At 45.5% G+C, this 12,755-nt stretch overlaps 1 protein-coding gene across 5 annotated transcripts in view; it reads right to left on the bottom strand.

Annotated features, from left to right (window-relative positions):
- The window catches only part of LOC145537825 (steryl-sulfatase-like), a 149,690-nt gene that overhangs the window by 27,433 nt on the left and 109,502 nt on the right, over nucleotides 1–12,755 (bottom strand). For all 5 annotated transcript variants that reach the window (XM_081568721.1, XM_081568724.1, XM_081568723.1 and 2 more), the window contains one exon: nucleotides 2,220–2,379. In XM_081568721.1, coding sequence (XP_081424847.1) covers nucleotides 2,220–2,379 — 160 coding nt within the window. The remainder of the gene's footprint in view (nucleotides 1–2,219; nucleotides 2,380–12,755) is intronic.

Below are 12,755 nucleotides of genomic sequence, written 5' to 3'. Positions count from 1 at the left end.
GGTTCCTTGATCGGTGAAGTGTTTGTGAGGGTCTTGAGACCAGAACTCATGAAAGCAATTAATCAGCATGCCTCACTTAGAATTCTGCAGATGGATCATAACACAGAAGAAGGGCTATACTCTATAATTTCACCTTTCTCACGTGTGTGTGTGTGTGTGTGTGGTGCGTGGGCACACTTCTGGCAGAAGGTATACACTCAACGTAGAAATTTGGAAAAAAAAAAAAAAAAAAAGGTAAGAGTGAACCAAGCTTGCACACAATGGGAGCTGAGTGAACTTCTGCCTGGACTCAGCTCTGGCTGAGCTGTGGTTTTCGTCCCTGCTTTCCAGTCTGCGCTGGGTTCCCCCAGCAGCTGAATTTAAACCAGATTTGTGGCCCGTGTGCCCCCATCGCCTGCCACCTGAGTAATGAAAACAATTAATCAGCAGGCCTCACTCAGAACTCTTCGGATGGGTCATAACACTTAAGGAGAAACTGCTGGCAATGTCATTGGAAGTTGTATTTAAATTGAAGAGAAAGACGTTTCATTTAGAACCTGCTAAACGAAGACGTGCTGGGGAAACAGGCCTGACGGAGAAGCCAGCTGCCTTTCTCGGTGCTCCTGCAAGCAAAGAGCTGCTGGGTGGGGCCGGGAGGAGGCGTGTGTGATGAGAGGAGGCAGGTTAAAGAGCATCTGCCCAGATGCCCTGCTGCAAGCTGATGATGGGCAGATGAGACAGACAGAGAGAGACAGAGGGAGAGAAAATCCATCGAATGCCAAAAGAGGGAGGCTCAGCTAAAGACTGCAATCCCATTCCTGGGCATATACCATACAGTCCATGGAATTCTCCAGGCCAGAATACCAGAGTGGGTAGCCGTTTCCTTCTCCAGGGGAATCTTCCCAACTCAGGGGTCGAACCCAGGTCTCCCGCGTTGCAGGCAGATTCTTTACCAGGTGAGCCACTGGGGAAGCCCATCGCGTATGTAAAAGACATATGTACTTCAATGTTCACTGCAGCATTGTTTACAACAGCCAGGACACGGAAGCAACCCAGCTGTCCATCAACAGGTGAATGGGTACAGAAGAAGTGGGACATGAATACGATAGAATATTACTCAGCCATGAAAAAGAACAAAGTTGGATCTTTCCTAGAGACGTGGGTTGACCCAGAGACTAGAAGCAATTAAGTCAGCTGATACAAATACAAGATATTGATGCATATATGGAATCCAGAAAAGTGGCATAGATGAACCCATTTGCAGGGAAGGGATACAGACGCAGACGTAAATAGACTTGTGGACACACAAGGGGGAGCAGATGATGGGATGGATTGAGAGAGCAGTGCTGACACACACACACAACCATGTGTGAAACAGACAGCTAGTGGGAAGCTGCTGTATAGCACAGGGGGCTCAGCTTGGGGCTCTGTGATGACCCAGAGGGGTAGATGGGGGTGGGAGGGAAGCTCCAGAGGGAGGGGATATATGTATCCTTATAGCCGATTCACACTGTGGTACAGCAGAAACCAACACAACATCATAAACCAATTATTCTCTGTTAAAAAAAATGCAGATCCAAAATGATAGGGAAATAAACTTTAAATGAAAGAACACAAAACAAAACAAAGAAATGGAGCATCCAGCCCCTTCAGGCCTCAGACTTTGTTTTCCCCTGGGATAAAAGGATGGTCAGAGCCATGCTTACATTGCTGGGCCCGCCACAGCCACCAGGGAAGCCCAAGAAGACTGGAGTGGGTAGCCTATCCGTTCTCCAGGGGATCTTCCCGACCTAGGAATCGAACCAGGGTCTCCCACATTGCAGGTGGATTCGTTACCAGCTGAGCCACCAGGGAAGCGTATGAAGACTGGAGTGGGTAGCCTACCCATTCTCCAGGGGATCTTCCCGACCTAGGAATCGAACCAGTGTCTCCCTCATTGCAGGCGGATTTGTTACCAGCTGAGCCACCAGGGAAGCCCATGAAGACTGGAGTGGGTAGCCTATCCGTTCTCCAGCGGATCTTCCCGACCCAGGAATCGAACCAGGGTCTTCCGCATTGCAGGCGGATTCTTTACCAACTGAGCCATCAGGGAAGCCCCCTTAACCCACAAGTTATCCTCCATAACTGGGCGTGGATAACTGGTCCAGTTGCAGGCAGCCTGCCACGGAGCAGGTGAACCAGAACCCCCTGGCCTGCAAAACCTGAGCGAGAGCGTCCCAGGTAGCTGGGAGTCACGGTACCTGTCTTGCGGCAGAGGAGACCCTGTGAGCTTGGCCACCGTGGGAAAGACGTCCATGTTGCTGGTGGGCTCATCTATCTCCAGGCCGGCGCGGATCACTCCCGGCCAGCGGAGGATGCCGGGAACCCGGATGCCTCCTTCCCAGTTGTTGGCTTTTCCCCCTGGAACGCAGAAGGACACGCGTCAAGGCGATCTGTCTTTCCAATGATCGCCCGCAGGGCCCTCTTCAACGCTCGATCTGGCGCGGCCAGTCTGGAAGAACTAAGTGCTTTGACGACAGGGATGCGGTGAGAGTCTCATAGTATCTGCAGCTTCCCTGGGGGCTCGAGTGAGAAAGAACCGGCCTCCCAAAGCAGGAGACACAGGGTTCCATCGCTGGTCCGGGAAGATCCCACATGCCTCAGAGCAACAAAGCCCATGGGCCACAAGTATTGAGCCTGTGCTTAAAGTCCACGGGGCTGGACTTACTGAGCCCACGAGCTGCAGCTACTGACGTCTGAGTGTCCTGGAGCCTGCGCTCCATAACAAGAGAAGCCACTGCAACGAAAACTCTAAGCACTACAATGAGAGAATATCCCGCGGTCTCCACAGCTAGAGAAAAGCCCGGGTACCCATGAAGACCCAGCACAGCCAAAAATAAAGAAAATTACTAAAATATACATTGTGTCTATTGTGATGAAAAATATATACAATATATTAAGTTATATATGATTATACCTGATGATTATTATGCTCTTCACAACAGGTGACCAAACTATTGGAGTTTCAACTTCAGTATAATGCAATATGCAATATATATAACATATAATTTTATACTGCAAATATATAGTTATCTATAATTATAATATATATAAATTATATGTTTTATATTTATATATAAATTATAAAATATATAGTTATAATATAGTTAAATTTATATACTCATATATAATTATAATATATAACATTATATATAATTCATATATAAATTATAAAGTATATAAAGTTATCTATAATTATAATATGTATAAATTATATGTTTAATATATATTCATATATATAAATTATAACATATATAGTTATATATACTTTTAATATATTATATAACATATTATATATAAAGTCATATACAATTTTAACATTCAGTTCAGTTCAGTCACTCAGTCGTGTCCGACTCTTTGCAACCCCATGGACTGCAGCACGCCAGGCCTCCCTGTCCATCACCAACTCCCGGAGTCTACTCAAACTCATGTCCATTGAAGTGGTGATGCCATACAACCATCTCATCCTCTGTCGTCCCCTTCTCCTCCCGCCTTCAATCTTTCAGAGCATCAGGGTCTTTTCAAATAAGTCAGCTCTTCGCATCAGGTGACCAAACTATTGGAGTTTCAGCTTCAGCATCAGTCCTTCCAATGAATGTTCAGGACTAATCTCCTTTAGGGTGGACTGGCTGGATCTCCCTGCAGTTCAAGGGACTCTCAAGAGTCTTCTCCAACACCACAGTTCAAAAGCATCAATTTTTCAGCTAGTATACATAATATATATAAAATATAACATACTGTATATAATATATATAATAATATATAATACATGATAATATATGTTTTGTATATACATATATATATATATATATACACATATATACATATACACACACACACATATATATAAGGTTGGCCGAAAAGTTTGTTCAAGTTCTCCATATGATGTCACGGAAAAGTCAAACTTTTGCAGTGAAGTTGCTCAGTCGTGTCTGACTCTGCGATCCCATGGACTGTAGCCTACCAGGCTCCTCCATCCATGGAATTTTCCAGGCAAGAGTACTGGAGTGGGTTGCCATTTCCTTCTCCAGGGGATCTTCCTGACCCAGGGATCGATCCCAGGTCTCCAGCAAACTTTTCAGCCAACCCAATATATATGGCATGGTCACTACATGCTTGACACATGGTCAGCATTGCGTGGTGGACACGAGTGATGCCTCTGTAATCAGGGACGCTGAAATCTTGCAGCAACCAAGACTGACAAAAAGAAAAAAAGAGACTGACAACAACGACTCTGAAGTCTTGGGGCTCCAATTCCATTTCTAGCTTTTACCACTGGTGGAAAGCAGGATAATGTTGCCCCTGTGTGCTGCGTGTTTAGTCACTCAGTCGTGTCCGACTGTTTGCAACCCCACGGACCGTAGCCCACCAGGCTCCTCTGCCCATGGAATTTTCCAGGCAAGAGTACTGGAGGGGGTTGCCATTTCCTCCTTCCGGGGATCTTGGAGACCCAGGGATCGAACCCATGTCTCCCGCGTCTCCTGCATTGGCAGATGGATTCTTTAATACTAGCTCCACCTGGGAAGCCCAGTGGAGCCCCCACATGTCTCCGAATGGAATCTGGGGATATGGCACCTTATATGGCAGAAGGAGAGTTAATTCCAGACTCTGTGAGTGGGTCGAATAGAATCATGAGGGTCTTTCTAAGGGAAAGAGAGAGTCAGGGGCATTGGTATCAGAGCTGTAGTCAGAGAGGTTTCAGGATGCTACATCAGGAGCTGTGAGGATGCAGAGAGCTGCCCCAAGCCAAGGGATGCAGGTGGTCTCTTGCTACTGGAAGAGGCAAGGAAGTGGGCCTTCCCAAGAGTCTTCATAAAGGAACGCGACTCTGCCAACACCCTGATTTTAGCCCTCGTGGACCCATTCTGGACATCAGACCTGCAGAACCATAAGATCATCCACTTGGGTTGCTCGGAGCCACAGAAGCAGTGGCAACTTGTTAAGGCAGACCCAGGAAATGAAAATACTGGTCCTGTGCCCGTGGGCACTCAGATCAACCGTGCCGTGCTGTACGTTACAAACACGGAAGGTGTGCGTATTCCATGGGACTAGGATTCCTGGCCTGGCAGGCAGGAGAGCACCAAGAGTAGCATTTTCATCTCAGTTAGAGTCAGTCACTCAGTCCACTCTCTGCGATCCCCTGGACTGTAAGCCACCAGGCTCCTCTGTGCACGGGATTCTCCAGACAAGAACACTGGAGTGGGTTGCCACTTCCTTTTCCAGGGGATCTTCCTAACCCAGGGACTGAACCCAGGTCTCCTGCATTGCAGGCAGATTGTTTACTTTATGAGCCACCAGGAAGACCCATTTTCATCATGGCTATTATTTTATGACTGGTATAGCTCTCACTGTTTAGTTGGGAAAACAAGCTTTGCACATATGAAAGAAAGTGAACGTGTTAGTTGCTCAGTTGTGTCTGACTCTTTGCGACCCCACAGACTGTAGCCCACCAGGCTCCTCTGTCCATGGGATTCTCCAGGCAAGGATACTGGAGTGGGTTGTTATTTCCTTCTCCAGGGGGATTTTCCTGACCCAGGGATTGAATCTGGGTCGTTCTGAGTTGCAGGCAGGTTCTTTACCACTAGCGCTGCCTGGGAAGAGATTCAAAAGTAACTAAGCAGAACATGAAAGGGCTAACAGGAGGGGCTGTAGGGAGGGCTGCAGGGAGTGGGTCAGAATGTCCACAGAAGATGCTCACCAAGGCCTCCCGCTCACGGACCCTGGGGAAGGCAGACGGAAACATGGCAGCCTTGGGCTCAGAGAGGCCAGGGCTACTGGGTCCCTCTGGCAGAGAACATGGGGATGGATGGAAAAACAGACACGTTGCTTCCCCGCCATCCACCCCGGAGCAGTGCTCCATGGCTTTAAAACATGCTGTGCATAACTGGGGACCAAGAAGAAGCCCAGAGGATGCCTCTTGCCTGGGGGAACACCAGCTCTAAATCAACAGCCTTTGAGTTGGCTAGGGAAGGAGAAAGATGGTTAGCAGAGCAAGGCGTGGGGGTTGTCAGGAAGATACAAGAGAAAAAAGAGGTGATGGAGGCCGGATTCGTTCTTTCCGAAAACGCCTGAGCAGAGAAAAGAGCACGGTCTAAATTTAAAACGCTGGTCGAGACACTGTCAAATTCGCACGTTTAACATCCTGCTGGTCCTCGGTCCCGATGGAGAATCATAAAGGGATGATGGCTGAGTCAATCTTTCTGCCAAATTCCCCCACCATTCACTCTGAGACTCTTGTTAGGAACAGCTGTCTCCAAACCAGCCTTCCATTTCTGTCTTTGTTGGATGCTGCCACGCGGCAGGTCAAATGCCTCTGAGTGGCAGGAGCATATGCTTGTCACTCTTTTGCTTCATCTGGGCACAGAGTTGTATGAAATATTCCATTTGTCTTTTTTTTCCTCCTCTTAGGCGTCTCCCTGCCTAGATAACACTGATTCCCCGGGTTGATGTGAAGCAGAAGGAAGCAGAGTCTTCCCTGGTGGCTCAGCGCTAAAGCACGCAGCTGTCAATGCCTCTCCAGAGTGCTCGCCCAAATTAAACAACCAAGCTACAGTTCCAGTGTCTCAATTCCTCACAGGAGGAGGGGACAGGCATAGAGCATTGGGTATTTTTTTTTTAACAGACTGTTATTGGAGGGTAGTTCATGTAGAATATCGTGTTCATTTCTGCTTCACAGCAAAGTGATTTGCTTATACACAGATATATCTATTCGTTTTCAGATTCTTTTCACACTTAGGTTATTACCGAGGATTGAGTCAAGTTCCTGTCCTATACAGGAGGTCCTCATTGGTATCTCTTTTATATATAGTAGTGTGTATGTGGGAGGAGGTAATGGCGCCCCAGTACTCTTGCCTGGGAAACCCCATGGACAGAGGAGCCTGGTAGGCTGCAGCCCATGAGGTCACGAAGAGTCGGACACGACTGAGCAGCTTCACTTTTCCTTTTCACTTTCACGCACTGGAAGAGGAAATGGCAACCCACTCCAGTATTCTTGCCTGGAGAATGCCAGGGACGGAGGAGCCTGGTGGGCTGCCGTCTATGGGGTGGCACAGAGTCAGACACGACTGATGCGACTTAGCAGCAGTGTGTATGTGGGGTTTCCCAGGCGGTGTTAGTGGTAAGGAACACGCCCGCCAGTGCAGGAGACTTAAGAGATGAGGGTTTGATCCCTTGGTCCAGAAGATCCCCAGGAAGAGCGTTCGATCATGGGTCAGGACGATCCCCTGGAGGAGGGCATGGCAACCCACTCCAGTATTCTTGCCTGGAGAATCCCATGGATGGAGGAGGTTGGCGGGCTACAGTCCACGGAGGGGTCACAAAGAGTAGGACACAAGTTAGCAACTAAACAACAACAAGGAAGCATGTGACAAATGTAATTAACTCAAGCAGATCTCACCCAAGAGGCTCTAGCTTCCATTCTCCTCGATGTATTCATTCAAGAGACTAAAACGCCACCAGATATAGATGGGACAGGGCACAGAACTGCCCAGCGTCTATCAAAGTATTATCCACCGCTGAACAGGGTGAAAATAAAGAACCGTTGTCTGCTCACACCACTGATGAAAAGGAGAGGTGAAGAACTGCAGAACACCCTTAAAATAACTGACCTGGTTTGAAAAGTTGAAGGTGACGACTGAAGCAAGACATCAAACAGTAAAATCATCTGAGCCAAGGGTTGGCACGTGTTCTCTCTCAAGAGCCGGTGCTGGGGGGGGGCGGGCGGGAAACACTATTTCACGGAGTGTCAGTACTTTGCCCAAGTTCTCAGAAGCTCAGAAACAGCAGGGCCAGACTCCAGCAAATGAGGATGGCTTTATTTCAGAAAATCCTGGTCTACCAAATCAGCCATCAGACTGGATCTGGCTCAACTGCCATACTTTGTGGGGCACTGCTCTTTTTTTTTTTATTTAATAGATAGAATATAGTTGACTTACAATGTTGCATTAGTTTCAGGCATACGGCAAAGTGATTCGGTTATACATAATCCAGTATAAGCATTATACTTTGCAATCTGTACAAAGATCAGTCTTCCATCTATGTGTTAGATCTCATTTCCCATGATCTTCTTGGAAACCTGACATCCTCACTGACCCCAACTATCTTCACTGTGCACGCGTACTCAGTCGCTTCAGTCGTGTCTGACTCCTTGCGACCCCATGGACTGTAGCCCACCAGGCTCCTCTGCCCATGGGATTCTCCAGGCAAGAACACTGGAGTGGACTGCCATTTAGGATCTTCCTGACTCAGGGATTGAACTCACGTCGATGTTCAGTCATTAAGTTGTGTCCATCTCTGCGACCCCATGGACCGCAGCACACCAGGCTCCCCTGTCCTTTACTATCTCCTGGAATTTGCTCAAACTCATGTCCATTGAGTCGGTGATGGCAACCAACCATCTCATCCTCTGTCATCCCCTTCTCCTACCTTCAATCTTTCCCAGCAGAAGGGTGTTTCCCAATGAGTCAGTTCTTCGCACCAGGTGGCCAAAGTCTTGGAGCTTCAGCATCCATCCTTCCAATGAGTATTCAGGATTGATTTCCTTTAGGACTGACTGGTTTGATCTCCTTGCAGTCCAAGGGGGCCTCGGGAAAGTATTACTATGAACAAAGCTAGTGGAAGTGATGGAATTCCAGCTGAACTGGACTTTTTGTCAGCATCCATTTCTGCAGATCATGTTCTTCCCTGAACCACTTTCTCTCCTGGTTATCTCTCATTTCCCTGTCACTCTCTCTGTTGTCTCCTTTGTTGGATCATCTGCCATCTCACCTTCTATATTCCACACATCTTCTTATTCCAAATGACCCCATACACTTCTCCATACAACAACCCAATACGGGTCTCTGCCCAGGAGTTCCCAATTCCTCAAGGGAACCTCTACCTACCCAATCACACCAGCCAAAAACATAACAGACAGCTTTGATGTCTTCTTCTCCCTCAAACCCCATATCCAATCCGTTGCCACTATCAATGGATTTTTCCAAGACAATCACACTCTTCCATTGCTTTCCTCATTGAGTTAAACCATTGATCCTTTGGTTTCCCTGGTAGCTCAGCCGGTAAAGAATTCGCCTGCAATGCAGGAAACCCCAGTTCTATCCCTGGGTTGGGAAGATTCCCCTGGAGAAGGAAGGGCTACCTACTCCAGTATTCTTGGGCTTCCCTGGTGGCTCAGCTGGTAAAGAATCCACCTGCAATGCGGGAGACCTGGGTTGGATCCCTGGGTCGGGAAGATCCCCTGGAGAATAGAAAGGCCACCCACTCCGGTATTCTGGTCTGGAAAGTTCCATGGACTGTATAGTCCATGGGGTCACAAAGAGTTGGATGCAACTGAGTGACTTTCACTTTCATTGATCCTTGAAACCCAAGCTCAAGTGTTTTTTTTTCATTTACATATTGACTCAAAAATCACTCCTTTTTAAATGCTTATTTACTTATTTATTTGACCACACCAGATCTTAGTTGCAGCATGCAACCTCTTTAGTTTTGACATGTGGGATCTAGTTCCCTGACCAAGGATTGAACCCAAACCCCCTGCATTGGGAGCTCAGAGTCTTAGCCACTGGACCAGCAGGGAAGTCCCTCAAAAACCATTTCCTATAACATGTCAGGTACTGTTCTCAGTTCTGGGGATACAGGTGATGTGGGTAATGTATCTGCCAACAATGGTCTTGCACTCTGGCAGTTACATAACAGTCAACCCTGCCCTCACTAAGGGCACTTAGGAGACACTGCACTCACAGCCTTTTAAATCATTGTGACAACACTCTACGACGTTCCTACAAGGACAATCCTATCATTCCAGCTCTAAAGACAATCTCTGCCCAGGAGTCGTAATTCCTCAAGGAATTAAGCCGCTGTCCACCGAATCAGACCAGCCACAAGCATGAGATGTTCTGTATTATTCCTCAGTGCATCCTTATCCTCACTCCTTCAGCTTTTCCTTGTACTGGATTTGGGTGATATTCTTGACCTCCAATTTTAACTACTACCCAAATGGAAATAACTGCATACATACATACATATATATACATATATACACGTGTGTGTATATATACACACACACATTTATTTTGTTTCTTTACATCCATTCATCCATCTATATCTATCCATCCATCTATATCTGTCTATCCATTTATTGATCTATATCTGCCTATCCATCCACATCTATTATCTATATCTATCCATGCATCTACATCTATCTATCCATTCATCGATCTATATATACCTATCCCTCCATATCTATCTATCTATTACTATCTATTTATATATCTATATCAACCCATCTATCTATATCTATCCATCCATCTATATCTATCCACCCATCTATATGTATCTATCCATGCACTGATCTATATGTACCTATCAGTCCATATCTATTTATCTATTATCTATCTATCTATATCTACCCATCCATCTATATCCATCCATCCATTGATCTATATCTACCTATCCATCCATATCTATTATCTATATCTATTCATCCATCTATATCTATCTCTCCATTCATTGATCTATATCTACCTATCCATCCATATCTATCTATATATCTATATCAACCCATCTATCTATACCTATCTATCTATCCATCCATCTATATCTATTCATCCATCTATATCTATCTATCCATTCATTGATCTATATCTACCTATCTGCCCATATCTATCTATCTATATCTACCCATCCATTTATATCTATCTATCCATTCATCTACCTATATCTATCCATCCATCTATATCTATCCATTCACCAATCTATATCTACCTATCCATCCATATCTATGTATCTATTATCTATCTATATCTACCCATCCATCTATATCTATACATCCATCTATATCCATCCATTCCTCAATCTACACCTACCTATCCATCCATATCTCTCTATTATCTATCTATCTGTATCAACCCATCTATCTATATCTATCTATCCATCCATCCACCTATATCTATCCACCTATCTATATCTATCTCTCCATTCATTGATCTATACCTATCCACCCATATCTATTTATCTATTATCCATCTATCTATATCTACCCATCCATCTATATCTATCTATCCATCCATCCATCTATATCTATCCATCCATCTATACCTATCTATCCATTCATTGATCTATACCTACCTATCCATCCATATCTATCTATCATCTATCTAAATCAACCCATCCGTCTATATCTATCCATCCATACATACATCTGTATCTATCCATCCATCTATATCTGTCTATCCATTCATCGATCTATATATACCTATTCATCCATATCTATCTATCTATTAGCTATCTATATCAACCCATCTACATATATCTATCCAACCATCTGTATATATCTATCCATGCATTGATCTATATCTACCTATCAGTCCATATCTATTTATCTATTATCTGTCTATATCTACCCGTTCATCTATATCCATCTACCCATCTATATCTATCCATTTATCTATAAATGTCTACCCATTCATCAATCTATATCTACCTAGCCATATCTATCTATCTATTATCTTTCTATCTATATTTACCCATCCCTCTATATCTGTCTATCCATCCATCCATCTATATCTATGCATTCATCCATCCATCTATGCATCCATATGTATCTATTTATCTGTCTACTCATTCATCCATCCCCATCCATTCATTCTATCGGGTGCATTAATGGGGATGTAGGATACCTCTTCTCAGTTACATCACTAATAGCCCTTGTTCACAATTTCATCTCCAGAAACACTGAGCTGCCTTTTCGCTCCCCAGAAGTATCTCATTTCTGCCTGGAATGAACTTTCCACCTCTCCTCCCTGCCAGCCAACACTTCCACACATCAGCCTGCAAAAGGCCAACATCTCCTGGGAGGGTCTCTCAATTCCCAGGTTAGGTGAACAACCTCCACTGATCCCTTCTCAGAGCTTCCTGTCTAGTTTGTTATCTGACACCATGTCCTTAGAGCTCCATCTCAACAGAAGAATATGAGTTACTAGTAGTCAGAGTCCCTGTATCCATTTCCACGATGCCTTAGAAGCTGCCCCGTGCCTGGCATACTGTGTAGACTCAATAAATGCACACTTGTCAGTGGAATTTAACCAAAGGAGTGAACTTCTAAGTGGGTATAACATATGAGCTTCTTTCAAAGAAGAAAATCCCAGGGAACTCCTAGCACACAAGTCCTGCCAGTAGCGAGACCGGCCAGCATGGCCCACTCTCAGGAAGCTGATGAAACTATTTGCCAAAATCTGAATGGGGCTTCCCCAGTGGCTCAGACAGTAAAGAATCTGCCTGCAATGCAGGAGATCTGGGTTCGATCCCTGGGTGGGGAAGATCCCCTGGAGGAGGAAATAGCAACCCACTCCAGTATTCTCGCCTGGAGAATCCCATGGACAGAGGAGCCTGGTGGGCTACAGTCCACGGACTGAATGATGAACCTGAACACAACCACCTCCTAATAAACTACCAGAGCTTCTTGCTCTTTTTTTTTTTCCCCCAATGAAAGTATCCATTGCTCTGAAAGCTGTGTGACTATAGGAGGCAAAAAGAGAAGCCAAACTCAGAAGCAATCTGGACTCCAGCTCATCAGCAACTTGTAGAATGTGCACTTCAAGTTCCAGCAACTTCAGGACCTTCCATCCAGGACTCAGGAAATTTGGAAAGCCTCCTCTCTGGCACACACAGGAAAACATGATTTTCAGCCCCCACCCCTGCCAACCAATGTTTCCACAGACGCTATCTACAGAGTTATTAAT

The sequence above is a fragment of the Giraffa tippelskirchi genome, chromosome Y (assembly GCF_054371585.1).
Source record: "Giraffa tippelskirchi isolate mGirTip1 chromosome Y, T2T-mGirTip1v1.2.pri, whole genome shotgun sequence".
Lineage (NCBI taxonomy): Eukaryota > Metazoa > Chordata > Mammalia > Artiodactyla > Giraffidae > Giraffa > Giraffa tippelskirchi.
Note: the sequence above shows the minus strand (reverse complement) of the source record. Positions and strands in the feature narration are given on the sequence as shown.